This window comes from Nipponia nippon, unplaced genomic scaffold, assembly GCF_047370975.1.
Source record: "Nipponia nippon isolate SJK-2023a ecotype South Korea unplaced genomic scaffold, ASM4737097v1 scaffold_25, whole genome shotgun sequence".
Taxonomy (NCBI): domain Eukaryota; kingdom Metazoa; phylum Chordata; class Aves; order Pelecaniformes; family Threskiornithidae; genus Nipponia; species Nipponia nippon.
In genome coordinates this window covers 2,817,631-2,844,676 of record NW_028262342.1, presented here as the reverse complement: position 1 = coordinate 2,844,676, position 27,046 = coordinate 2,817,631, and the positions used below count along the sequence as shown (strand labels likewise).

General features: G+C 49.9%; 1 protein-coding gene across 10 annotated transcripts; it reads right to left on the bottom strand.

Moving 5' to 3' along the window:
• Positions 1–329: 329 nt before the first annotated feature.
• DENND2C (DENN domain containing 2C) lies at positions 330–27,039 on the bottom strand. 10 transcript variants are annotated; one of them, XM_087761814.1, is made up of 19 exons: positions 23,692–24,300; positions 17,774–18,738; positions 15,931–16,079; positions 15,401–15,513; positions 14,866–15,033; positions 12,085–12,181; positions 11,311–11,355; positions 9,789–9,976; positions 7,476–7,585; positions 6,907–6,976; positions 6,469–6,546; positions 5,501–5,641; positions 4,982–5,130; positions 4,404–4,581; positions 4,035–4,076; positions 2,518–2,623; positions 1,431–1,670; positions 1,007–1,093; positions 330–612 (listed from the first exon to the last, which is right to left on the bottom strand). In XM_087761814.1, the coding sequence occupies exons 2-19, from the start codon at positions 18,580–18,582 to the stop codon at positions 581–583; spliced, it is 2,802 nt and encodes a 933-aa protein (XP_087617940.1). In that variant the 5' UTR covers positions 18,583–18,738; positions 23,692–24,300; the 3' UTR covers positions 330–580. The 10 variants fall into 10 exon arrangements, with proteins under 10 accessions (XP_087617940.1, XP_087617941.1, XP_087617942.1 ...); XM_087761815.1 differs by lacking the exon at positions 23,692–24,300 and adding an exon at positions 23,237–23,606; XM_087761816.1 differs by lacking the exon at positions 23,692–24,300 and adding an exon at positions 21,303–22,462 and having other exon boundaries at positions 1,449–1,670.
• Positions 27,040–27,046: the final 7 nt, after the last annotated feature.

Below are 27,046 nucleotides of genomic sequence, written 5' to 3'. Positions count from 1 at the left end.
CAGCCCTGGCCCGGCCCCGCCCCCGCGGTCGGGCTCCACCCCCCCCGCCCCGCCCCTCCTCCGGTCGGGCTCCGCCCCCGGCCTTTCCCCAGCCCCGCCCGCCCCTCCTGGCCCGGCCCCGCCCCTTCCCCAGCCCCGCCCCGGCCTTTCCCCAGTCCCGACCCCTCCCCGGCTCCGCCCCTCCTGGTCCGCCCCTCCCGGCCCAGCCCCAGCCCCGACTCCGCCTCTCCCGGCCGCGCCCCTCCCGCCTCGGCTCCGCCCCCCGGCCGCACCCCTTCTCCGCCCCGCCCCTCGCAGCTCGGCCCCGGCCCCGCCCCTTCCCCACCCCCGCCCCGCCCGGCCCCGCCCCCGGCCGCTGCCCGCGGAGAGGAAGGGAGACGGGAGCGCTCGGAGCCCTGCGGTGGTTGTTAGCGGCGGCGGCACACGGCGCCCCGCGCCCCGGCCGTCCTGCGGGCACAGCGGGGTCCGGCCCCGGCCCCGGCCCCGGCCCTCCTGCGGGCACAGCGGAGTCCGGCCCCGGCCGCGGGGCAGGCGGCCCCCCCGGCCCGCCAGCGCTTCGCAGGCCCGCAGCCGCGCACCTTCACTTCTTCTGGAGAAACTTCATCTTACTCCCTGCGGAGAAAAACCAGCGTTAGGAGGCAAAGCCACGCCAGCAGCCACCCGGCTGAGGAGCTCGTTAAGGGGGAGATTCACGCCTGGCCCCCTCTGACTTGGCCTCTGCCCCCTTAGCGTGGTCCCAGCCAAGACCAAAGTTAAGAGACAAGTTTAGACAGCTCTAGGATTGGGCAACTTCCCCAAACTTTATCTAACAACGCAAAAGCTTAAAAATAAAAGAAAAATCTTACAAAGCGTTTGGTGTCCCCTGAAGGGGCAAACGTAAACAAAAGGAGCACAAGTGCACAGGCAAAGAATGGGCCCTGCTCTCTTTTGCATGCAATTATTTGCTCAATACCTAAATTTATTTAGAAAAAAAAAAAATCAACAAAAAGCAAGGGTGTCCCTTTACCAAGACTGCGAAGGATTTTGTTCATTCCACTTGGTTCTGTCTCTGAAATACTCTCCAAATACTCCAAGGCACGGACCTCAAAAAGGCCTAAAGAGAAAAAAAAATTAAGAAATCACTCAGCTAGATAAGCTATTCCATCTTTTAGCATGTGGCATCTCGTATCACTAACACGGAGGTTACGAAAAGGAAATCATGCATGTAATGTAAGCTGAAGGGATCAAAGCCCCAAAAGGAGAGAGATGCAAAAATTCTTTGCTTCAAACAATAAATTTTGTTGAGTATTAGAAGGGCACGGAGCTATTACAGATGCCAAAATGCCCACGGGATAACGTGCCAGGACAAAAGGCTTCTTAAGAGTCATAGTCACATAACATTATACCTAGAAAGTGAGTTTGTAAAACAAGAAAGTAAGATCAAACCTCACCTTTGACCACGTTCTTACTTAGCTCTCGATCCTGTATGAACCCTGCAAACATCTGCGTTTCCATGAAGAAGTGCAAGAAGTGACGCACATTGCGTGACACATGGGATTTACGGAACAGCTCCCGCTGAAACACTCGCTCCCCTTTTTCCGTGACATTCATGTGCAGGGAGTAGTGCCCGACGATCTCCACAAAGAACTGCACGAACGCTTCAGAGACCAGGGAGTTAAGAGGCATGTCACCTGTGAAGAGGACACCAGAGGAGACATTTCCCTCTACATTCATCACTTTGGTCGTTCCTTTTCTAAAAGAGGAGCAGCAGTTACTTTTTAGGCTGGCTGTCTCAGACGATGACATTTCAAATGGGTGTTCGATATCAAAGAAGCCACAGCTCAACCATTAAGACTTCTCTCCCATGTCAACTTTTTGCTGCAGCTGAGACAGGTTCCATTCTAAAGCTTTTCCAGTAGTTAAAGCATTCATCATTTCTTTTCCCCTGTCAAACATCTAGTGTCTAATAAGCTGTAAGCTCCTAACAGTCTAAGTTTAATTCTCTTAAAGAATTAGGGAAATTACAGAACACAAACCCACTGGAAAACCAACTTTCTTACTTCTGATGTGCATGGAATTACGTAATTTGCCAACGCCATTCTTTCAAGATACTCAATGCCTTTTAAAATTCTCACACTTATTTATCTGACAGATTACGTATAAAGCAGTTCAACTTTGAAAACGACCTGTCGGATTACCCTCTAAAGTACAGAAACCTGCTACGTTCTCTATTTAAGAAAAACATTCTCTCTGCCACTTAATTAAAAATCGAAGAAAACTCAGAGCACAGGAACGGATGCACTTGGCCCACGGAAAACCAGAGCTCTACACATACTGATCGTGAAAAGAGGAACGATTGTTAGGACACCAAACTTGGTTCTAACACACTCACAAGAAAGATGTTCTCAGTAAGATCACAGGAAAATAGCTTTCTAAAACGTCGCTTCCTAATGTTTATTTCTACTCACTCATTTTTGTATCAACTACATGGAATCTGTAGAGATTTGCTAATGTGAAAACACTTTTCCATTGAAATACCTTGTGCGTCATTCTGCTCGTGTGACAAGATTTCACCTCGTTCTTCCAAGATTTGTACAAGTGCAGCCTGGAGTTTATGAGGCAGGATCTCATCTTCGTCTGACGCCTAAAGAGAAAAACGGCCATGAAAGCATTTGCGTTGTATCTATCTATCAGCAGCAGAACTTTCTCATTGTGAACAGATGAGAAATACTTGTAACACACCTGAAGCAGTTAGAAGGAAGTTACTCTGTGATATGGTGTATCTTGGTGGAGACAATACATTTGTCTTGTAGCAACAGAAATCATAGAATCATAAAATCGTTAAGGTTGGAAAAGACCCTTAAGATCATCGAGTCCAACCGTTAACCCAGCACTGCCAAGGCCACCACTAAACCATGTCCCCAAGCACCACGTCTACCCGTCTTTTAAATCCCCCCAGGGATGGGGACTCAGCCCCTGCCCTGGGCAGCCTGGGCCAGGGCCCGACAGCCCTTTCAGGGAAGAAGTTTTCCCTAATACCCAACCCAAACCTGCCCTGGCGCAGCTTGAGGCCGTTCCCTCTCGTCCCATCGCTTGTTACTGGGGAGAAGAGACCGACCCCCCCGGCTCCAGCCTCCTTTCAGGCAGTTGCAGAGAGCGATGAGGGCTCCCCTCAGCCTCCTCTTCTCCAGGCTGAGCACCCCCAGCTCCCCCAGCCGCTCCTCATAAGACTTGTTCTCTAGACCCTTCACCAACTTCATAAAGCATTTGCTCAGCACCCTCCAACTACGCACTATTAGAGTCACACACACAACTGGCTGGCACAGAACAGTGCGCGCTATATCCAAGACACTGACTCAGGCTTATTATAGCAGTGATAAAACACACAAGAACAACAAAAGTCTGCTGAGAAAATAGGACAAGTCTCAACATTATGGTTAAAAAAAACCCGATCCGTTAATACCTTTCTCCAGTTGCAGGCTGCAATGCAAAATAGAACAGTAAGGCAAGGAAAAGGAGATGCAAATATCCTCCTGAACTAGTAATGCTCCGGTATGTTTATAGCTACTTGTCTGGTGATGTAGAAGCACATTAGGGAAAGTTCAGCAGAGAACCACAAGTGAGCTGTGCTAATTTCTCTCCTAGACTATCACTCCTGGAATAAAAAAAAAAAACCCAAAACCAACAAACACACCCCAGCTAGATGAGAGAGGAGAAAGCCCTGCAGAGAACAAGTACACAAGACAGACAGCCAGAAAGCCGCAAAGAATCTTAGTGGTCCACTTCACATAATGAACCAAGTATCTGTTTTTAAATTCAGCTCAGATAAGCAGCATCTTTGGCTTTGCAGAACCTCATGCAACCTCAGTCTTGCAACAAGGATTTGTAAGCCTGCTCCCTTCTCTATTGATCAAAAAGGAATGCAAGGTATTTCTTCAGCCACTGGAGTCTACATATGAATACCAGCTTTTGCTGATTTCTTGTTTTCGTTTTCTTTCACTGAGGCCTTTTCCTGGCATATACCCATGAGTGACCGATACTGTTACTTCACTCACCTCTTGCAAGAACTTGTCAGCACAAAGATCAACAATCAGAACCTGGGGAAAGATGTACAAAACACACTGACTCTCATAACCAGGTATGTTGCTGTACAGAAAAAAACAGTTGTGTTTTGTGGTTTTTTTAAATGTCCCCAGTGGCAGGGGATGTCACACATGAAACACAAGTTTTGCATAACTGCAGCCTGTCTACAAGACCAGTGAATATTATTTATCTTTGATAACAATTGAACACCTTGACATGTATCTGGCAAGTTCACCAACTGTCTCAGAAAAGTTTAAGACAGAATCCACAGAGATTATTGCAGAGAGGTCAGCCTCATACCACTGACATCATCCCTCCACTGTGCTTCACCCAATTCTCACCTCTTCTATGGGCAGGTCCTGGAGCTGTGGTAACGAGCAGGAGAGAATGCCAATTAAGAATGGGGTCGGAGAGCACACAATATCAATCATAGAAGTTGGCAGGACTGGTATGTAGGTGTGTTGCCAAGTGAAGGGATAAAGCGTTGCAACTGCGGCATGGCCACATTTAGACAGAGTGCTAGAAAGGTAAGAGGAGCACAGAATGGATTGTCAATGTCTCGTTCGGTACTCAGCTACAGACACAGGTTAGAAATGCTGAGGGAAAATGTAATTCACGTACATTGTTTGTGCACCAGCAGAAGCCCCATGCATCCACTTTTAAAGTCAGTTACGGGGAGCTAGGAATAGCATCGACCCAGACTAAAGAGGTAAAGGAAACATTCCCTTATCTCCTCTCGGGTAAATAGCATACTCTATATTCTAAGCATGCACGTGTTGTGTGGAAAGTCTGCAAAAAGCTTTTAAATGTAACTGTTTACAAAAAGTTAGACAAGCTTGCACGTGAAACAGGCCCAAAGGCAGAAGGAAAAAAAATAGTGTCCCTCAGAAAGAACTAGTCACTCAGACTCATTTTTTACCTTAAGTTGTCAGCAACAAAGATCACCCTCCTTTCCAGCAGGAGAGAGGCAAAGACCCGAATCATGTGAGAGACACTTAGACACTTCAACAGGCATTCAAAGTCAACATGTTCGAGTCGAGAATCCAAGGGACGGCAGAGTTCCATCACCTGAGAGACGAGCAGAGAGGCAGAGTGCTGGAGGAGAAGGCCACAGCCCGGAGTCCGGCCGGACAAGGGGCGGCCTGGCTGGAGCGCAGAACTGGCAGCTCCTCACAAGTGGAACCCCCCGGCCTGGGCAGTCGGCGCAGGGCATGGCAGAGGACTCCCAAGCAGCAATTCCTTAAAAAGCAGGTAATCACTTCTACAGTAGATGATTCAACAGGAAGCTGGTTTCTGCGACAGCCTCCCTTGGGACTTCAGGACATTACCTTCAGACTAATTATTTACAGGCGGCACCACTCTACAGTGCAGTTTGCAAAGTGCCACTATGCCCCAGAGACACCGTCGACAGAGGAAAGCCAGTCCTGATTTCCCTTACCTCATTTCCTGCTCCCGGCAGGAAACTCCTCACGGTAATCGTGCGTCCAGGAGCGGGGAAAGGCGCCTCCATTACACTACGCATAAATGGGTGTACTAGGGCTGGGGACATCTCTCGCCTCTTCTCCACTTCATCTAAAATCTGCAAGAAAATACATCGGACATTGGTTTGAGCCAGAGGAGAGATGAGCCTCTCTTAGAGCATCCCGTGCCACAACTACATGTGAAGGCTCCAACACAGACTCACAGCCCTCTCCCCCTTTCACGGGATCCCCGTGAAAGCTCCCCTCAAATGCCTGAACAATCAAATGGGAATAGATACCCATCAGTACAACTCTCCATTCTCACATCCAGTCTCCCGCTACTGCAAAGAAATGTCTTGTATGTGGTAATCAAATTCTCACAACTAGTTAGAGGACTGAGAAGAGCAACACCCCATCCTCCTCCCCAAATCTTTCTCAAACACTGTTCTAGAAACTCTGTGCTCCAATGATTAGAATCAGCTTTCATCATAAGCCTGCCCCTGTATTCTTCTGCAATAGCTGCCCTTTATCTGCAGTAGCTTTCCCCAGTCTTTACCGCCTTATCTATTCCTCTCATGGTGCTAGGAGAAATAAGCTGAGCTCTCCTCCCTGCCCTGCCCCCCTTAAATTGATTTTCCATTTCCAAGTCATGGAAGAAGAGGATGAAGGGGCACCATCAGTAATATCAGGTATTAGAAGCCACTTCCTGACAATAATTTGCTGAAAGAATAGTTAGCTGTCTGTGTATTGGCTGACAAGTCTAAGCACTAGTATCATTTTATCTGCCCTGTCAAAGCAAAGGCAGCAAGGAAGCACCACTCTCCTGGGATGAGTAACAATCGCTAAGCAATTCTAGACTGGACAGAAACATCCAGCTACTTTCTGAAGCTTGCAGGTTGTCAGAGACTCAAGTCCAATAAGACGCAACAGGCTCTCCCCACTTCACCTTGGAGAAGAGGTTGAAGCAGCCCAGGCGGCTAACGATGCAGTATACTTCAGGAAGGCGCTTCCCTTTCCCTTCTGGCTGAAAGGCAACAGGAACAGTTATGCCGAGAACAGGGATGCAATAAAGAACCTAGCACCTACACTGTAGCTGATTTGCAGAATTGCTTCTGCTGTAGCTTCCTCTACACTTCTGACTTAAAAGATTCTGAAGAATGACCAGGAGCTGTCTTTCACACCCAGAGCCCATGTCACTGTATTGCTGGGCATCACCATGCTCCTTCCCTTATGCATTCAAAGGGCTGGTAACCTCAGCAGCAGCACAGGTCCTACATAACCTTTATTACTGCTGAAATACTCAAAAGTGCTGATTCACGTCCTGCACTTGGCTGCGCATTTATCAATGCATTCTTTACACTCCACCCAATACACAGATGCTTACCAGGAGTTTCTTGCAGTACCCAAACCAGCGTCCACCATCCTCACCCGTCAACACAAAAGAAAATGTTTCACTGGAGAACCAAAGAACAGTCAGGGTTAAATTCACCATGCAGTTCAGAGAAGAGACTGACAAACAAAGCACACAAACTACAAGCCATTCTCTTTCTGGTCATGCTGAAGGCCTCCTGCTGTGGTTAGCAAGCTACTTGGGGCTCTATTCAGTGTAAAAACCTGCAGCCCATGGACTCTCACTGAGCTACTACAGCTCTCTTCCTTCCCAGCTGCTTCTCCATTCTGCCAAGGAGCAACAGAAGCACTTGCCAGCCCCGGGAGCTGGCCTTGAACAGTCGTTACAAACTTCCCTCTTATAGGAAAGAGGGTGCTCAGGCAGAAGCAGCACTTCTGAGTCCATCTCCACATCTCATCTTCCCCTCTCACAGGGGTTAGGGATTCAGCCTTTCCCATTTTTCCTTGCTCTGGCTGCAGTTCCTCTGGTCCAGGAAACTGGCACACACCCAAGCTTTCAGCATTGCCTGTTTCAGGCACAAGTATTCAAAAATAAGTCTTTACCTTTTAAGGTCTGATGCAGGAAACCAGTCTTTGGGATCTGGAAAGCAGAATTTGGGAATGACCTTTAGCCTCTCTTCAGTATCCTTTGACTGTCTGAAGGGATGTTCGGGCTGGAGGGGTAACACATGCATTTGAAGTCACTGAAGTGTGGTGCACAGCTGCAGCATTTCAAACAATGGGAGACAGCATCTTCCTGACACATCCAAATGCTGAACCATCAGATAGCTAATGCACAAGTACAGGAGAACGTATTCTGACTATAACAGATTCCCACTCCCCTCTTGCACCTTTCCTGCTGATTGGACTTCTGTAAAATTACCCAGCTGGTCTTGGTAGGAACTGAGTAGGGATTTACAAGCACGGCCAAGTTTACTGGGGAACGAAGCTAGAACTGACCCCCCCAAATGATGGTTGTGTCAGCTTGCCTCGGTTCTATTCCTAGGAGATTTGAAGACACTAAGAGGAACAGGAGTGTGTTCAGCTTGTGATGTGCAGATCACGCATCATTCAGTTGTGAAGACAGTGTATCTGAATCACATGCTCCAATTACAATGTGTGGGCTCAAGTCAAATCCCTCAAAGACTACAGGACAACTTTCCATGCTCAAAACTGCCGAGAAGGGGCAAAAGGAAGGTTTTCAAATAAGAGAGATCACATTTAAGTAGGAAATGACCCTGAGAAGAGGAAAGTTTCCTGCATAAAGCTGATTTTAGACACTGTACTCTCAGTCAGCGCATCTAAGCTATTCCGGTGTCCCAAGCTGTGACAGCATGAAGGAGCGGTTAGGAAAACAGTACAGCATTTTCACAGAGTAACAGTTGTACAAAAGCTTTGATGTCCTTGGGCATGCAGCCCAAAGAAGAGGGTGACAAGCAGATTACTTGGAAGCAAGGCTATTTTTAGAAGGGAGACAAATCTGTAATCAGAACACCTCCATAATTACTGGGCAATGTTTCCTGCAAACTCCCAGCCTGACAGACTGTCCTGTAAAAAGTCACTCACCAAAACACTTCACTTTGAGCAGAGGATAAATAAACACTGAGAAAATCATTTGTTTTGTTAGTGCATTTATAAAAGCCAGTGAAGAGCCACATGGTACAGTTGGGTCTGATTGTCTGCTAAGGCAGCAGGAAAAGAACAACGTGCTGCCCTTCCCAAAGGCGATGAACAGATTGAGAGGTTGCACCAGGGAAAAGCTAAATCTGGTTACATTCCTTTCTTCCTCCTAAGACCCTAAAGTTTGCACTTTTAGCAGATATTATTTATGTATGTTCAGTTTTACCCACTAAATTAAGACTGTGCACTCTTTCTGGCTGTATTACCTTATTCATTTAGTGAATCCAAAACATTTACATATTTAAGACACTGGAGTTATTTGCACATAAATCCCTTACACAGCTGGACACTATGGGTCCTGCTGGAGTCCTACATAACCTCCCTTAATGAATCTGACATCTCCTTCTCTATTTGGATGACATGCAGATTCCTTAATAATCTCTGGCTGATTCCTGATAGCACAGCTAGAATTACTAGTTTTGTTCTGGTTTTTATTGGAAGGCAGCAGGTGCAAGCCTAGATGGTGACAACTGAATATTCATTTCAATCTGGAACCACAGAAGCAAGCATCAAGGCTCCATCCTCTTAGCTTCACAGTAACTACTGTGTACACTGAGTCACAATTCGGAGTCACACACTGATCTTCTCATCCATTTGGGCTGAACAGACAGAAAGAAAGCTTATTGCAAATGGCTTGTTCTAGCTACAGTACTTTAACTTCCACAGTTCTCCTCTGCTTTTTGGGGGCTAGTACACATGGCTTTGCCATTTTTATTTTTTATTTTTCCCCCAGAACAGTATAAATAAGCGTAAGACCCCTGGGATTCTAGTTCCTGTGCACCATCAGTCAAATTGCTCCACTGTTTGTTTATAAATCACAGACTACCAGGATGAGGTCAGGCCAGCTTTGGGAACAGAGCACTGCACTCCCCTTCCTCTCCTGCAGGCTGCCTCAGCAGTGTATCACAACACCGTATGGCTTTATGGTATTTCCAGGCAATTAGAATTGGAGTAGGAGCCTTCCTGGTTCCAAAAAAAGACGGTAAACTCATTATGAAGAAAGATATTCAACAACGGCCCAACGCTATACATTAGGTCTGTAACAGAGCAAGGTGCTTCATATTCCAAGGCTGTATCCTAACCAGTGGGCCAGCTTTACTTTTTTTTAGTATAGAGTTTCGGAAGGGATACACACTGCAAGGGGAAATAAACAGCTGCTGAGTGTGTTTTGTGGGCAGGTTTCCATGCAGCTCCTACCTTGCTGGGAAACTGCTGTATGATCTGTGGTGTGTACGTCATCTCAGATGCCTTCTTGTGCAGCGACACCACCACAAACAGCTCAAATAGCCGCTGCTCCTGAAGCTCTATCAAATCCCTCTCCAGAGTCTGGTAGCGTGGGTTCCTCTTGGAGGCTGACTGCACCTGCAGCAGGCACCTGTGTCGACCTGAAGAAAGGAACAAATCCAAAACCAGACTGTGGCTATCACTGCCACACACCTGCAGGTCACAGAAGAGGACTTGTCACCACCTTTAGAAGGGGGAAAAGAGATGGGTGCATTTGCCTAACATCACTGCTGCGCCCTATGGGACTTGGACTCCTGCGTCAGCTCCTCAAGGACAGAGCTGTTCCAGACAGGGGAGCACTGGCCTTGCAGCAGCTCTGCAAACCCCTCCCGACCGACAGCGAGCATTCTCCCGCTGTCCTGACATTCCTTCCACGCATCTCAGAGCGACATGTCGTGGTAACGATGAGGGAAGCCCAGCTGTGAGAAGAAGCCCAGCTCCAACAGTTCAGTAACTGCCAGGCCTCAGGCAGCTACTCCGTACAGCAGCACAGGCATTCAAGAGAGGCAGAGCCAGTTCCCTGGCCAAGAAACCTCCAGGCTGGGACATCCTGACAGGCAGTACAGACGCACAAGCACAGGCACAGCACTCTGATGTAAGACATTCCTGTGGCCCAGGCATCACGACACATTCTGGATGCTTTGGAAACAACTCTTAAATCAGGCAGTGACTCAATCACTGTATTTCTGCAGAGACTCTTCACTCTCCGTTACTCTCCTTAACATAAAAAAGTGGAACTTTACTATTCGCTCCAAGTTAAGGCCTTCTGTGTGCTTCCCTCCAAGTAAATGAAACGTCTAAACCAATTCCGTTGGTCCCTTTCGCCAGATGCTTGCTTAGAGACATGACGGAGTCACTCACCAGGGCTGCTGGCCAACCATTACCGTTTCGCATTCAAACCTTACCCACATAGAACCTAAGACCTCTTTGGTCCTTCCCACATCAGCTAAAACTAAGTAGGTATTTCAAGTCTGTAGTTTGGGCCTATAACCAAACTCAGGACTGTGGAACCAGACAAATAACCAAGTGATTTCTCCCTGGAGGAAAGCGCATTTCACAACATTATACATATAAAACAGAACCAAGGGAAGGAAATAGGGGGAAAATAACCTCAAGTGTTAGCAGCAAAGGTGATCCAGGGACAACCTCCTGCAAGACATATTTTAGTTAAGTGTGACTCTACCAGCCCAAAAATGAATCTACTTCTAGCGACTGGCAGATTAATGGCATTAAACCTCAAGGGCTCGGGAGAAGTAGCAGAAATAGAGGTCGATTTGTCACAGCAACAGCTCCCAGCCTTGGCCATGCTGCCTCTTAGATGATCCCTTTCTCTGTCTCGCCAGAAGCCACAACTAGTCCATGTGCTTATCCCATTAGAGCCTTAGCCAAGTGCGTAGTGCTACGGGGACAGGACCAGCCCCTGTGATTCACTCACTTTTTGGCTGATTTTCCGTATCACTTTCATTCCCACTGGTTTCACCTGAAACACACATAGTTTTCACTTATTAGCCATGCAGAAGGAAGATGGGCAACACCCAATGTTGGGAAAGAGAGAGAACTTTAGACTCATCAGACCAACATCACTCGGGGCTGCCCATCTATTCTGCTCAAAGCATCAGCAAAGAACAGCCGGTACTGGCAAATGTGCTACCACAGTAAACTGCAAAAAGCGGAGCTGATATCAAGTCACTGTTTGCAGTAAACCACCAGTAGGTCAGCTGAACACAGGCAAAGAACAGAAACCAGGTGGTTATTTGATGCTGCTATAAAAGTTGCTGAACAGAATATACTATAAAGACCGTACCATGGCCACAAAATTAGAAGACCACAAGAATATCACTTTAGAGGCGCAAAAGCGATGAGTGGAGTAGTCAGAGGTAGTTCTCGTGCCAAATGGTTTTGTGGGGAATTTTTGGGTTTGTTCTACTTTTTTGAAAAAGCACTTTTAACCTCTTCAGGCTCAGATCACAGTGGAATCTTCCATTTGTGACAGTGTTAAACTCGGGTTAGGGAAGTGTTCCCAAACCTAGCGGTGCTGAAAGCTCAACAATTCCAGCTGCAAGACATGGGGTTTAGCACTGTCGAGTTAGCTCAGCATAAGCTGCAGGAGATGGTGGTGCCTGGCCTGCTAGCAGTACCCCAGGATGTACAGGAACCGTGCCGCCCAAGAGCTTTATAGCACAGAGAATGGTGCTGGAGAGCTCTATACCTTTCATCGGAGGCGCTTCTCTCCCAGCAGGACCGAGCAACTTCACCCTCTTCTTTCCACGCTTAGAATCAAAGATCTCTTGTATTTTTAGTACCAGCTGAAATCCAAAGCAGAAGCAGAAGTCAATGCACGGGTCCAGAAAAGGGTCCAGGCGCCAACCGGACTGCAGCCCAACAGCTATCGTCTAGCACCACAACACTTGGGAAAGGCTGCCCAAGTCCTGCCAGGGACCCTGGCTCAGAGACTGCTTGCTAGAGTGCTTTTAACACAGCTCACTGGATAATGAATGAGCACAGAATTTCTGCTACAAGAAAGAGATTACTGTTAGCACAACTCAAAGCTGACAGGAAATGCTTGTACACAAGCATTCTGGAAGTTATCATACTTTGCTTACCAAACAGATAGCAGGAGTAGGAAACTGTCTGGCATCAGATCTCCACTTTCTATTAGAAGCCAGCTGCAAAGGCACTTGCAAGAAGATCTTATAAACCCTCTACCACAAAGGACTCTGAACTCTGCATGCTCTCAAGCATCCCAATTCTTGCCAAGCCCAGAAAAAGCAGAGCTCTCTCAATGTACCTTGGGGTTTGGTTTTTGTTTGTTTGCTTGTTTTAAGTTTGCTGCTGTAGTTGGATGTCAGACAGCTCGAGTAAGTTCTCCAAAGCACCATGTCGGGCACAGAACAAGGCTGCTCTAAGCACAGTCCTTGTCCCAGGGTAGATTGCTAAAATGAAAGGATTATGTACTTTCATTTTGCATAGGTGAAGAAAGACAGTGGGACAGAATAATCGGTCTGTGCTGCAGGGACACCACAGACCTGGTCCAGTGGAAGCAAAAATTTGGAAAAAAACACAGCCCAATGCAGACTAAGCTACAGACATGAAAAAAGGGTCAGCATTTAGGCGCTCCAAGTCGATGCTGTTAACCTTCCTTCCACTGGTCACAACGGCCTTAAACCCGAAGTCCTAATGCTTTCTGTTAGGCCTCTCTGGACTCCCCCCCTCAGCTGCCAGGTACACAAAGACGACTATCACTTCATCATGAAGAAGGATTTACGCTAAATGCAGTGAGCGGGTCAAGTTCATTCTTGTCTCAAGTTAAGAATTCATTAAATGCTCCCACTGAATGTAGGAGGGTGGGGCCCAGCCATTTGTCACCACAAATACTGCATAAAAAGGAAGATACTCAGCAAGAGAACCTGTTTTTCAGCTCAAGCCTTTATCCCCAGCTCAGAAAACTAGGCTTAGGCTCTTCTTTTCAGATCTATTTCTCCCCACTTTCTGTGTTAGCCAGTCCTCCTAGCACGATGAGGCTGCAAGGAAGAAAACAGCCCACAGCAGAAAGCAGTGCTTCTCCTGCAAAATTTGCTTTCTTTCCCCTCTACCATCCAGCCTTACCTAGAGGATTTCCATTTCTTTTCTGATTTTTGTGCAGCTGAGTCACCAGTGAAAGATATTGGGTGTGTTTAAGGCAGCTATGAGTTTCTTAAGCAATAAATAAGTTTTTTCTTTTTAGACTGCAATCCTTTTCTCAATCTCTGGAGCAATCTTGGCTCAATTCCTTGTGAGCAAAAAGAGTAAAGTGTGCTTCCTGCATGTAAATCGTTACCAGATTTTTGGAATAGGTTTGCTTTTGGAGAATGCTTTGTTTTCCCCCTCCAAATGAAAGATACTCTCCATCACAGCATTTTTATAATCTTGCCATCTCCTTCCTGATTTTCCAGGCCTACAGTTTGTTTAAAACAGATACAGAAGTTGCTTGTTACTCTAAAGTACTTAACGTTTGAAAAGTATTTTGTAGCTGTCCAACTCTACCTCACAGTCTTGTGCAATTTGAGCAAATACACCCAATTTCCACAAGAAGGAAAGATCTGCAGAAGTTAAATGATTTTACCATGGAAAAAGTAAGTTGTTGCCACTACCACAACTGGAATTTGAGTCCTGTGCACAAAGTGCCACTACAGCGGTGGCTGCAGCTGTCCTTCTAGAGCACATGCTGCATTTTATCACTGAGGGACATGAGCTGGTAATCAATACTAGTATCTAGAAAGATTCCTGACACATCAAATGAGAATTACAATGGAGTCCTCTATTGTGAAGGTGGATTAAAAGCCTTTCTCACTACTCTGGCCTCAGAAGCGTATCTGCCTTGCACACAGGCAGAAGGGAGCAGCCAGAGGCAGCAGAAGGGAGAACCACGTGAAGGCTTTGTGAAACGCGCTAAAAGCTGTTCTTCACCTTTAGATTATGAAACAGCTGCAAGGGCATGTTCCTGATGGCAAGTCAAGAACTCCAAGCCAACATGCCAAGTAACCAAGGGCCCAGCCAGCTCGCCACAGCAGCCCAACACTGTCACCCATCTAACAACTCAGCGCAGGCAGCAAGAACACAAGGGTCAGTCTGAGAAGTCACCGGGAGCAAGGGACACGTACACACAACTGTACAGAGCTGGCCCTTCAGCTCACAGAGAGCTTTCTTGCATTCCTGCACCGCATTCAGCACAAAACCAGCATCATTACTCTTCACGGAAGCTTTGGGAACAAGGCTCAAATGACAAAGCACGAGGAGGAGCTAGTATTCACACACAGCACTGATCTTCAGGTTAACACCTAGTACTATGTTTGCAGATTCTTGGCCAACAAAACCACCGCCGCCCCAGCTAGAACTGGCACTCTGTTTTTTGATTCCCGAACACCTGCCCTGCTACGTGGAGGGGAAATGGTTCGAGCAGGGCCACTTGTCAACACATACAGCAGTGCAAGAAGTAATGCTTAAATCTCACCCAGGGCAAGTTCCTTCTCCTGCTAGCAGCCTCTACTGCTCGGAACAGCTTCCACTCGGTCAGTGTGGCAGGCAGGGTTGTGTCCTTCACCATTTTCCCTTGGAGACTTGTCTGGGAGGACTTTAGCTCAAGAGTCTTGCGACTGAGGAAGGGAGGCTTTGGGGGAGGCTAGAAAACAGAATCAGAAGAGATGGTTAAGCATGGGATTAAGCTTTGGTCCAAGCTCAGAGTCAAAGGAGTCAGATTACAAATGATAAACTCACTGCAGCCTCCTGCTCTACCCAACTCCCCATCCCACCCACACCCCACATACTCAAGCATCTCATCAACACTCTCTTGTTCCTATTGTTTTGCAGCTTAATCAACTGCCACTGCCATGGCTGTTCATTATCATTTACACTGATAACAAACAATAAAAAATAAGGAAAACCAATGACATAGCAGTGGGGAATGTGGGGCCACGGGGAGCACAAAATAGGGCCCTTGTGAGGATGACTCTCTGTAAATACGCGACAATTTAATCCCCTCACCCTACCTTGGGAGCCCTACTGGTGCTCCGGGAGGGTGGTAGCTTCCAGACAGATGGGACCTTCCACAGGGGTAAGGGCAGCGCTCTGATATCTTCATATGGGTTCTCTTTTGCAGGACCTGAGAAAAGCATTGGATGGGGGATTTATGAAAGGAGATGAAGTCCTGCATTCTTGCAAGGGATGCAAGCAGGGAGAGTGTGCAGTTGTCTGCCAAGCTTTAACAGGGTCTGAGACAGACCTGTTTTAAGATGGATTAGGTTCCCACCACTCAAAGATCCTTCTAACCCACTACCATCAACTTGGCAAACTGTACATGGACTCAGCAAAACAAAACACTTCTACCACTGCCGAGAAAGTAGCTCTGTTGCAAAGCAGCTAATTTTGTCAGTGTTCACACTGATTTCTGTGCAGCACTCGAGCAAAGCCACAGAGCTGGAAAGGGCCTCAATGCATTCTCATCTTCATTCCTCCCTCCCCAGCAAATCTGCTACCCTTAATGAAAGTGAGTGCCTCCCCCAGAAGCACAGGCACATACAGATAATGTCTTCGTAGATGTTGTCTTCTGACTGTGTGTAGACGAGCCTGGATCCGGTAGTGCCATTTGGCTCTTCTTGAAGTCTGTGGGAGTTGGTGGTTGCCATCCGCTTGCGGAAGCCCTGGATGTCCTCAAACTCAAAAGATTTCCTAGAGGAAAACCAGTGTAACTTCTTCTAAAGGCACCTGCATGTACCAGTGAGTTGCCACCTCCAGTCCACACAGGGTATGGTCCTCTTTGGGGCCATCAAGCACATGGGTGCTCCACTCTGGACTCTCTGATTTCCAGGTGTTGAGGTTTAACCCCAGCCGGCAGCTCAGCCCCACACAGCTGCTCACTCGCTCCCACCCAGTGGGATGGGGGAGAGAATCGGAAGGGTAAAAGTGAGAAAACGCATGGGTCAAGATAGAGACAGTTTAATAGGTAAAGCAAAAGCTGCGCATGCAAGCAAAGCAAAATAAGGCATCCATTTGCTACTTCCCATCAGCAGGCAGGTGTTCAGTCATCTCCAGGAAAGCAGGGCTCCATCATGTGTAACGGTCACTTGGGAAGACAAACACTATCACTCCAAACATCCCCCCCTTCCTCTTTCTTCCCCCAATTTTTATTGCTGAGCATGACGTCATACGGTCTGGGATATCCCTTTGGTCAGCTGGGGTCAGCTGTCCTGGCTGTGTCCCCTCCAGGCTTCTTGCCCACCCCCGGCCTCCTCGCTGGTGGGGTGGGGTGAGAAGCAGAAAAGGCCTTGACTCTGTGTAAGCGCTGCTCAGCAACAACTAAAACAGCCCAGTGTTATCAACACTGTTTTCAGCACAAATCCAAAACACAGCCCCACACTAGCTACTATAGAGAAAATTAACTCTGTCCCAGCCAAAACCAGCACACCAAGTGAGTCCTACTCACTTACTCTGGGAGATTTTTAAATTAAAAATTAAGTTGGAGGCCCCATGGCCAAGCACACTCCAAGCAGGTATGGCAAGTCCCATCCTGTCACAGAGGCAAGAACCCAAAACACGTTTTGCAGACTAAGCACTTGCAGCAGTACTCAGAATTAGGGCACTGCTTTCTACTGGACCCCTCCTACTGCTCATGCTAAGGGTGTTATCACATTTGTGAGTTTGCATTTTCATACACTTGGCCTCCATTTCAAAATTATGGCACAGAGGTCACAAAGGAGCCAGCAGGGATTTAGCCCATCATCATAAAATTTGGTTTGTTGCTGCATGCTTTGCCACAGTAAAAGAAGGTTTCAGGAGTCCTAGCCACATCTCCACCTATAATGTTCACACTACTCTTTGGGCAGCTCATCTGTAAGCAGAACTAGCACCAAGCTAGCTCAGGATTTTTTACTCTGGAACAGGGACCTACGTATGGGAAAGAGGGAAGAACAGCCAAACCTACTGCAACAGGGGTACCCACAGCTGACAGCCTCCAGCTTTAAGCAACAAGAGAATCTTTCACTCAGAGGAAAGCCAGAACATTTAGCAGCCATACTGCCCCAAGAGAAAGCTATGCTGTAATCCACAAATTGCAGCTGAGGACAAGCTCAGGGCAAGAAGCAGGCAGCACTCTCCCTGGGGCCAGCATATTGTCACTTATCTCTGTTTTAAGGTGTGGGACTGACAGCTGTTTGGAGCTTTTAGCCTTCTTTGCAAGATTAGCAGCAGCAAAAGTAGTGCATATACAATGCTGGAAAGGGGATACTTTTATCCTCTCCCCATCAACAGAGGCATCATCAGTACTAGCATCTCCAGAAGAATATCATGGCAAGCAAGCTGTTTAAACCCATCTAGAAACTGATTTAAGGAAACATGTTTCAGACATGAGAGATGAATCGATGTACCTCTGTGTTCTCCCTCTGATCCTCCTGCTGGCTATTCTCTCCTCAGGGTTGTTGGAGGATGACACCAAGTCTCCTCCACGCTGCTTGTGCAGGGGAGCTTCCCTGGTAGCACTGGCATCACTACAGCTACTAGCACCCTTTTCTGCAAGATAGCGGAAAGTCCTACGGGGCTTGGGTGGTGGGACAGCAGCTGGCTGCTCCTCTTGCCCCTCAGCCTCAGAGTAAATGTTTTTCAAGCTCCTCTCTGCCCTGCAGAGAGAGTCCACTCCTTTGATTTTAAGTTCTCTTTCCGTGGAGCCGCAGCTCCCTTGCTTCCTCTGAAAGTCCAAGGGACCTGGTGGGGCTTTGCCAGGCAGAAGGGGATCTGCTCTGCTCCACAGAGCTTGTGAGGTATAGAAGTTCCCTGGGGGCAGTGTCGCCCCTGGGTCCAGGAAGTCTGTGTGCCACTCTCCTTTCTGCTTGGCTTGGGAAGCTAGGCTGCATGCACAGGGCTTGAGGTCACCACAGTCATCAGTCTGCAAGCAGCTCCGTGTATCTTCCCTGAAGTCCAAGCCCAGGCTCTTTGGATCTTTGGACCCAGTCTTTCTGCCCTTCTCTGTATGTTCTGGCTTCACTTTGGGTAGAGCATTGCAGCTGGGATCATACTTTACTCCGAAGTCCTTCAGCTGCTGTTTCTCCTTGCTGGAGCACCCTCGTGTCCTCCCCTCCCACTGGGAGATCTTCTGCTTGATGTTGCGGCAGTGGCTGCGGGAGAGGGTCTGCACAGCAGAGTGGGAGAAGCTACTGTCCACTGCCCCTGTGGAGTGCATGGCAAGTGCCAATGTGCTTACAAACACCCCATCTCCAGCCTTGTCCAGGTCCACTCGTGTCCTGCACACATCAAGCTGGCATGAGACTCCAAAGCACCCAGTGGTGTCCAAGAGCCCCTGGGTGTCAGCTCTGCAAGGACTGCCTGCTAGCACGACCTGCAGACAAAAAGAAGAAAAGAACCATCAGCTGCACTCAAGCCATACGCACCACCGGGAACTCCCAGCCGCTCTCTGGCAATTGCTGAAGAACATTCCTCCCCAAATCACATGTTCAAGAGTGGCTTCCAGAGCACGCTCCCCACAAAGCCTGTTTCTGTAGCACACATCTGGGAGGGCTAACAAAAGGAAGTAGAGGTCTCACTGGCTTAAAAACCAAAAAACCACCACAACAAGAACAAAACACAGCCAGGGATCCCAAGGGTCCAAACTCAAGGAAATTATTTAATGGCACAGGAACACAACAGCACGGCCTGCCTGCAGCAGAGCTCTCGGCCAGCCCCTCTGCTGCTTGCTTGTACCGATGCAGGCTAGGCAGGAGTGCTCAGTTTCTCCTGATGCTCTGTACTGCTCAGAGCACCTCAGGCAGCACATAACCAAACCACCACAGCACGATGTCTCTACCAGAGCTCTCAACACAGCAGAGACGCAGCAAGATACAAGATACCACGCCAGCTCTATAGAAGGGGAACCACATCTACTTCTCCAGCAGGACAGCTGCTGCTTCACCCAGGACTAGGACAGTTGTGATGACTGGAGAAGAGCCCAACTGCACCCCTCCTCCCAGAAGTGCTCTCCTACTGCACAAGTAAAAACCTGTCTGATGTTCTGCGTGTCAACACTGGACCTAGATTTGCCATCAGAGAGACTGGAGGGCAGTGGCGCCCAGCCTGTGGCTTACAGCCAGGGCAAGTTTTAAAAGGCATAAAACAGAGGCCAAAAGGCAGAGGAAGCTGGTGACTTCTCATGCTCTAGAGGAAAATAGCCCTGTGTTTAGATCAGCAGAGGAGAAGGAAGGCTAAAGAAACACTATGGCTTCTCCTACCTAAGCAGAGCCTGCACAAACAAGAGCTATGCTGTTTGAGACTACCCCAACGTATAATCCAGAGGACACAGCAAACAGTCCTCCAGATAGTCTTGCAGCAAGAAAGGCAGGTGAAACCGCCAGGGAGAACCTGGGTGGCTGTACAGACCCAGCACCTACAAGTCTGGTATGACCTCAGTACAGACATTTCACATGTGGAATCGCCAGCCTCGGAGCCCTTCGGCTCTACCTGTAGCTCACAATGCATCCCCAGTGTTCTCAGATATGCCAGCACGGCTGAAAACTCATCTTGGACAGAAGACAGCAGCCCATAGGCTCTAATATGTTCTGTTCCTCCCTTTCTCCAGGCGGTTACCCCATTTCAGAAGTCCCAGCCCTCCAGGTCTATTTAATGTTCTCCATTTGTATTAGGAGACAAGCACTCAGCAAAGCTCGGGCTCAGGCCAGGTTGCCATGCAGCAAGCCTGGCCATGCTGGCTTCAGTAACATTCCCCTGGCACTAAGAAGTCTCCCTGCAAAAGGCAGAACAAGAGCAGCAAGCAGTCTCCATTCCACACATGCAGCAAAAACAGAGGACCTCTGCAAAAAAGCAAGCCAGACTTGCTCCAGGTGGGAACACAGGCCATAGTCAAACAAAGCCTGTACTCAAGCTCCACCTGACAGATCCAGCCAGCTCTCACTGCCAAAAACTGGGTACATGTCCTCCAAAGCTGCTATTACAACACCCAGTCCTCATTGACTCACCAGAGCCCGTAAGAAGTTGCAGAACCAAGGATGGGAAGCAAACCAAGCTGGAAGACAGAGGAGCTTAAACCTGCCTGACAAGGGTTCATGCCCCATGCACCAGGCTGGGCGCGGAGAGCCCCTGCCACAGCAGAGGCCTGCATCCTTCCCACCATTGAAACCGCACCTCAAATTCCAGGGCTCCAGCGCTACTGGCTCTATCCCTGGCATTGCTGATCTGCTTGGCAGAGGCATTTGCCGTGCAATTAAAAGAAAAGCACTGGTCTTGACAGACCTACTTGATATAGTTAGTGAGAGAAGAAAGCTCATTGACGTAGGACAGCCCAGGGCTCCCCAAGCAATTCAGTGATGGCTTGGGCACACGGGGCACCAAGCCTTGGCTCGCTGCTGCACTTCCACACTCTCTACCAAAGCAGCATTGCTCACTGTGGCAAGAAGCTCACTGCTGCCTGTCTCCAGAGAGAACAGCGTGGGTTCTTGCAGTCTGGCATTGCTTATCACATTGTCCCAGACAGCTGCCGGTAACTCTCCTACTCAGCAGCGAATGGGCTAAACTTGGACAATCTGGGTAAGCAACTGAACTGGGGATATTTGCTCCATCATCAGCCCTCCGTCCCTCGTCAGCATTCTGTCCTGTCCTCAACACTTTCATAGCCACACCACTCCTGACCACCGCCCAGCACATCTCCAAAGAAGTGAGGTGAAGCTACTACCGCGCAGGTGGCACTGTGGCTCCAGCGTCAGCTCCAGCGTGGCACAGCACCCCCTCCCCACTCCTGCCAGTAGCAAGGTGCAGGCAGGGGACGAGCAAACAGAAGAGGACTGCTGATCCGCTCACAGAGGGACGGGGCGGGGGGGGGGGGGGGGGGACACACAGGGGACAGAACAACTTCAAGAATGACAGAGAACACACAAAACAACGAACAACACCTACCCCACTCTCCCTGACTCCCTTGCCCAGGGTACTGCAGTGCTACTGTGCCCCATGGCGAGACCCTCTTCCCGCACAGCCAGGCTGCTCCCCTGCTGCTCCAGGCAGCAAGGGGCCCCTGCCCTCTCCTATAAATAGGCATTGTTTCCAAAACATCCTGAGCTAGAGCAGAGCCATCCTTCCTCAATCCCTGTCTGCACGGCCCTGATTAACAGACAGGAAAGCAACTTTCCCCTTTCCTATGCCATTGCAACTACTCTACAGCAACAGTGCTCAGGGCCGCCCCTGAGGACCTGAGGCACAAGCTAGCAAAGAAGCAAAAGCTCTGACGGGGAAAGCCAGGTTAGGAGAGGGGCGAAACAGCCTCCTCTCAGCCGGTACAGCTTCAGACCAGACACCTTTACTCCCTGCCAGGTCTTCAAACACAGGACCACTGGATGCAGAACGCATGCAGGGACAGGCCCCTGAAGGACCTTGCAGTGTGGAGCAATGGGCTTATTCTCAGGACTAAGCACTGCGAGGCCAGCATACGCATTCATGGAGCATGTGCAGCTCCATGCTGACAGCAAGCCCACAGGTGGCACCAAAGGCTCCCTTGCTTCCCAACAGCACTGGCAGCTTTCTTCTCCGAATACACCAGCTGTCAGCTACCCCTGGGCTCCAACCAGCAGCCTGGCAAAACACCTGCATGCAGCATCCAGGAAGGCAAATCATTGCACAGAGCAGGCTGAGCTCAGCTTTCTAGTTGGGTCCGTCCTCAGAGCGTGCAGGGCTGCCTGTGCTCAAGCAGGTCAGGTCTGCTGGCTGCCAGCCTGCCCCGTGTCCTTCCTCCAACGACTCACATTGGTAAGGGTGCAACAAAACGTGCATTTGCCATAGTCTCTTCAGCCAGCCTGCCGTATTTCTGCTTCCTGATATAGAGCCATGGCCCAAGTCAGCCTAATGCTCCTGACCTCTCCTACTGTCCACATCTGTGCTTCCATGATGGGGCACAACCAGCAACTGAGAAGCACAGTGGAGAAGCACAGTCCCAGCCAGCATACAGGTACTGGTGAGACCATGCCTGCAGCGCTGCCTCTGGTTCTGCTCACCAATGAGTGCCCAGAGTTCAAGCAGTTCACCCAGCGCTCAAGCAGTTACCTGACTCCAGCATCCAGAGCTACACAGACCCATATGCAGAAACAGGATCCACACTGAGTTTATTTCCTCTCCTTCAGCATAAACCTACCAAGTAATATTACTTCTCCAGCCAGTGAAGCTCCACACACTGGCTGAAGAAGTAGTGAAGTAACCTTACTTCGAAGGTGAAGTAATAAGCTTCACTCACCTAAGAAGTTTTCAGTGCAACAGTGAAGGTCTTCCCAAGGCATGTCATTGATCTTTGAACTACCAGATACACCTAGAAACACATGGCTCCTGGCTCATCTTAAACACAGACGGTAGAGCACAAGCTTAAAGCACCCGACGTTCTCTCCTGCTTGGTGCTGCTCTGCCAGCCACAGCCCTGAACTGTGTCTTCCAAAATAACCATCCGAGGAGGAGAAGAATGCAGCTCTTCACCTGTCCAGGCTTGCAAGGCAGGTGGCTGCTATCAAGAACTAGGCATTTAATCTAAGCTTATCACATGAGCCAGGGCAAGGGTAGAGACTATCTTTGGTGAAGAAAGAGCAGACTGGGGTGGTCTGATCCAAGCTAAGTAACCCTCAGACACAGTCTGAGATAGGCCAAAACACAGCTTAGGGACACAGAACTGGTAGAGACCACCTGAGTTAGGCAGCCAGCACTTGTATCTCAGGGACCGCACGCACCATTCCTTTCACAAACTAACCAGACTTAACATGACTGCTCCCCTCCTGACCTCTCCTTCCAAACTCTACTACGCCTCCCAGTATTTCCACAGAAGCCAAATTTATCATCCCTACTGCATTAGTACTTACAGCATTTGTGTAGTCAAGAACACTGCGTTATTTCATTGAAAGCAGTAGTTTGGGGTGAAGAGAAATTAAATAATTTCTAGACAATGTATCACACATTTCTCCCAAAAGACAGCCTCTCCGATCCACACTGTTTGAAGACAGCCTCCGTATCTTTAGCCAAAGCAGAAGAATGAGGCATATTCACACCACATGATAGGCAGCCCTGACTCTTTTTCCAATTCTGAAAGCCAGAGAGCACACTAAGCATTTTCCACGCAAAGTCTCTAGACAATTCCATTTCCTGAAACCACATGCTCAAGGAGAGAACGCTGCCAGAGCTGTCCAAGAATAAAACACTCGCTGATGCTGAGGTCAAGTCCACCCACCACAGGTGCTGCTGGTACCCCACAACCCCCCTTACCACACTCACGCCGGCACCTGATTAGCCAAACAAAGGCACTAACACACCACCTTACCTTATCCTGCTGCACAACAGGCACGAGAACACGCAAATCACTGACTTGGCAAGCCCATGCAGTTCTGAAGCAATCTTGCGCTCCTTTTATGAGAGCCGTGCAGTTCTAAACCACCCAAGACACCTCCTTGTCACCAAGCCTCCTGTGTCGGTAGCCGAATAAAAGACAGTTTCTGGTCTTCTGAAGTCTAGGGAAGCTGGCAGCTCAGTCCTGAAGGGATGAGGGGACAGCCAGCACAGCAGCAAGGACCCTTTCCAGAGTTCTCAGCTATTCCCATTCTGTTCAGCTCCAGAACAAACCTGAACAAAACTCTGCCATGCTGATGCTTGAAAGACACGGGCAGTACCAAACAAGCAGATTTTATATCAAAATAAGTAACACTTCAGGAATGCGGTACGCTTAGTCATTTCCATCTCGATACAAAGCAACTCTAGTTGTTAACTCATTCAAAGCTTCTGCACATCACGCTGAGGAATGGAGTTCCACCTCATCAGATGCATGACCGTGTAGAGCACAGCCCCTGGACACAGTAAATGCGATGCGAATCTTAATTACATGAAAAAAAGGAGGTTAAGTCTGACCTCTGCCATGGGTCCTAAGACTTTTGTACTGATGAGAAAGATGTATCTGGATCTTTCAACTTTCAGTCTTTTTCTGAAGTGATGAAATAACCCATGCTAAAAAAAAAAACCCACTTTAAACATGTAAGCCTTGAAGGCTTTTATACCAAAGGACACACAGACAGAACCCACCATGTACTATTTAAAGTCATGGTTTTTTAACCTGACTCACGGTATCTGAATGCTCAGGTTAGCAGCACTGAAAAGAGCAGTTGACTCAGATGCTACACCACAGGCTGGCTGCATGCCCCAGGAATGCTGCAGCTTCACACAAGAGCTAAGACCCAAGGTGGGGACAGAGAGAAAGTTAAACCCAAATATGAGTTATCCTGGAGCCGTTTCTTGGTGCAACTGTCAGAGGTGAGATTCCAGGCTTCCCCCGGGGCTGACATCACCGTAAAACCACGACCACCTTTATGTTCCAAGGGCCACCACAGATCGGCTGCGTGGGGCCACAACAACCGGCCACTCATTCCTTTGGAAAAGGCTCAGTAGCATGGAGGCAGCTGCCCCAAGAGGTTCAGAGGGTGCAGACCAAGGTAGCATCAGAAAATCTCTCAGACACACGTCCAGATAACATGTTCCCAGGGCTACAGAGAACGACCCACATCCGTACTGGAATACTGAGTAAGAATTTTGCCAAGCAGCAATGCACAGCACGAGGACTCAGCACTCCAGGACAGCTCCTCCAGCCAGCTGTTTCAAGCAGGAACGTTTTACAAGGCCGCCACCACCACCATTTACTTCTCCCGTACCCGACACCCTCAGACATTCTCTGCACAAGCCTTCCCTTCAAGGCAAACTGGAGCACACAGCCGAGGAGACGTGCTTTTTGGGACAAGGTGCCCAAAATCTTTCAGGGTCTGTTTCTTCACTCACCACATCCTATCCCTGCAGGAGTTTAACTTCTAAACACTCAGATAGTAAGCAATTTGCTCAATCCTGCCTGCAAGCCCCTGAAGGGACAACCAGTCTGAGTAGTGACTGAAAGACACATCATGCTCCTGGTGAGCCACTGGGCTCCTGACGCTGGTCAGGACACTTCCATTGCTCTAGCAAATACCCTGCTAGGGCCTTTCCCCTACCCGCCTGTCTGCGACCGAGCAGACGGCTGGACCAAACTCCGGCACCTCCCCTTCGGCCGACAGAGCCCTGAAGGGCAGCACCTGGGCTTGTTCAGCAGCTTCTCATTTCTCTGCTCCGCTCTCCCTTCCCATGCAGCAAGGTCACCGCTCGCTCCTCATCCCTCTCTCCTGTAACTCTGACAGACAGGGACAGCAGAAACCACAACCACCATTGCCCAAATACACATTTCCAGGGGCTCTTTATCCTGCAACTCCTCTTCTACTTTTCTTCTGTCATGAGGGCTGATGCAAGCCCCAGCTGTCAAGAGGAAGAGCTGCCACCACTACTAGGGCTCTATCAGTCGTGGCAGCCAGGTGCCCACTCAGACAGGCTGCGTTCAACCATGGTAACTGGAACAGAGGGGTCTACACAGTGAACTGGGAAAGGCAAGGGGAGACTGGTCCAGCATGCCAGCCTACACCCCCTGCCCTAGGACAGCACTGCCAGAAAGGTACTCAGGCCTGTGTGCAACAAAGCACAAGTATCTGGCGCTACCTAAAACATCACAGCCTACTAGTAAAGAATTTGCCCTAAAGAAACCCTGTACGGAATCACAGAGTGGCTGAGGTGGGAGAGGACCTCTGGAGGTCACCTTGTCCAACCCCCTGCTCAAGCAGGGCCACCTACAGCAGGTGGCCCAGGACCATGCTCAGAGGGTTTTTGAATCTCTCCAAGGAGGGCGGCTCCACAACCTCCCTGGGCAACCTGTGCCAGTGCTCGGTCACCCTCAGAGTGAAAAAGCGTCTCCCGATGTTCAAGAGGGAACCTCCCGTGTGTCAGTTTGCGCCCATCGCCTCTGGTCGTGTCACTGGGCGCCAAAGAGCCTGGCTGGGTCCTCTTTGCACCCTCCCTTCGGGCATTCATGCGCATCGGCAGGATCCCCACACCACACCCCCGAGCCTCCTCGTCTCCAGGCTGACGAGGACGAGGCACGGTGGTAAAACACGAGGCCGGTGACTCATGCGGGGCAGCGGCTGGGCTTGAGCAGGCACCGACGCCCTCGCTGGGCTCAGCTCCCGCTCCTTCACGCCCTGCCCACGGGGGAAACGGTGCTGCCGCCGCTTCCCCGGGGACCGGGCGGCAGGGGCCCCTCGGGACAGAGCTGCCGGCCCTGTCACAGGCCCTCCAGAGCTCTGCGGCCGCCGGGGCTCCCGCCGGGGACTGGCGAGCACCGGCCACCGCGCAGGGCCGCCCTCCGGCTGCAGCATCGCTCGCCTCCCCGCTCAGGGGCGGGAAACGACGCCTCAGCGATCCTTACCCGATCCCAGCAGTCCCAGGCTCCCGCCGGGGCCGGACAGGCAGCGCTCTGCGCCGCGGGCCGGGACCGGCAGCGATCGAACCGCGCAAACCTCCCGCCGCTGCCAGCCGCACCGAGGCCCGCCCGGCTCCGCCGCCAGCGCGTCCCGTCCGGCAGCCCCGAGCCCGACCGCGACCCCGCGGGAAGCCCCGGTCCCCCCTGCCCGGGCCGAGCCGCCCGCCCGGAGCCCCGCTCCCCGCCTCACCCGGCGCCACGGCCCGGCCCCGGCCCCGCTCTCACAGGACGCTCCCGCCGCGCACGGAGCCACCGCCCATTGGCTGGCGCGGCCGTCACTCAGGCGCCAGCCCCGCCC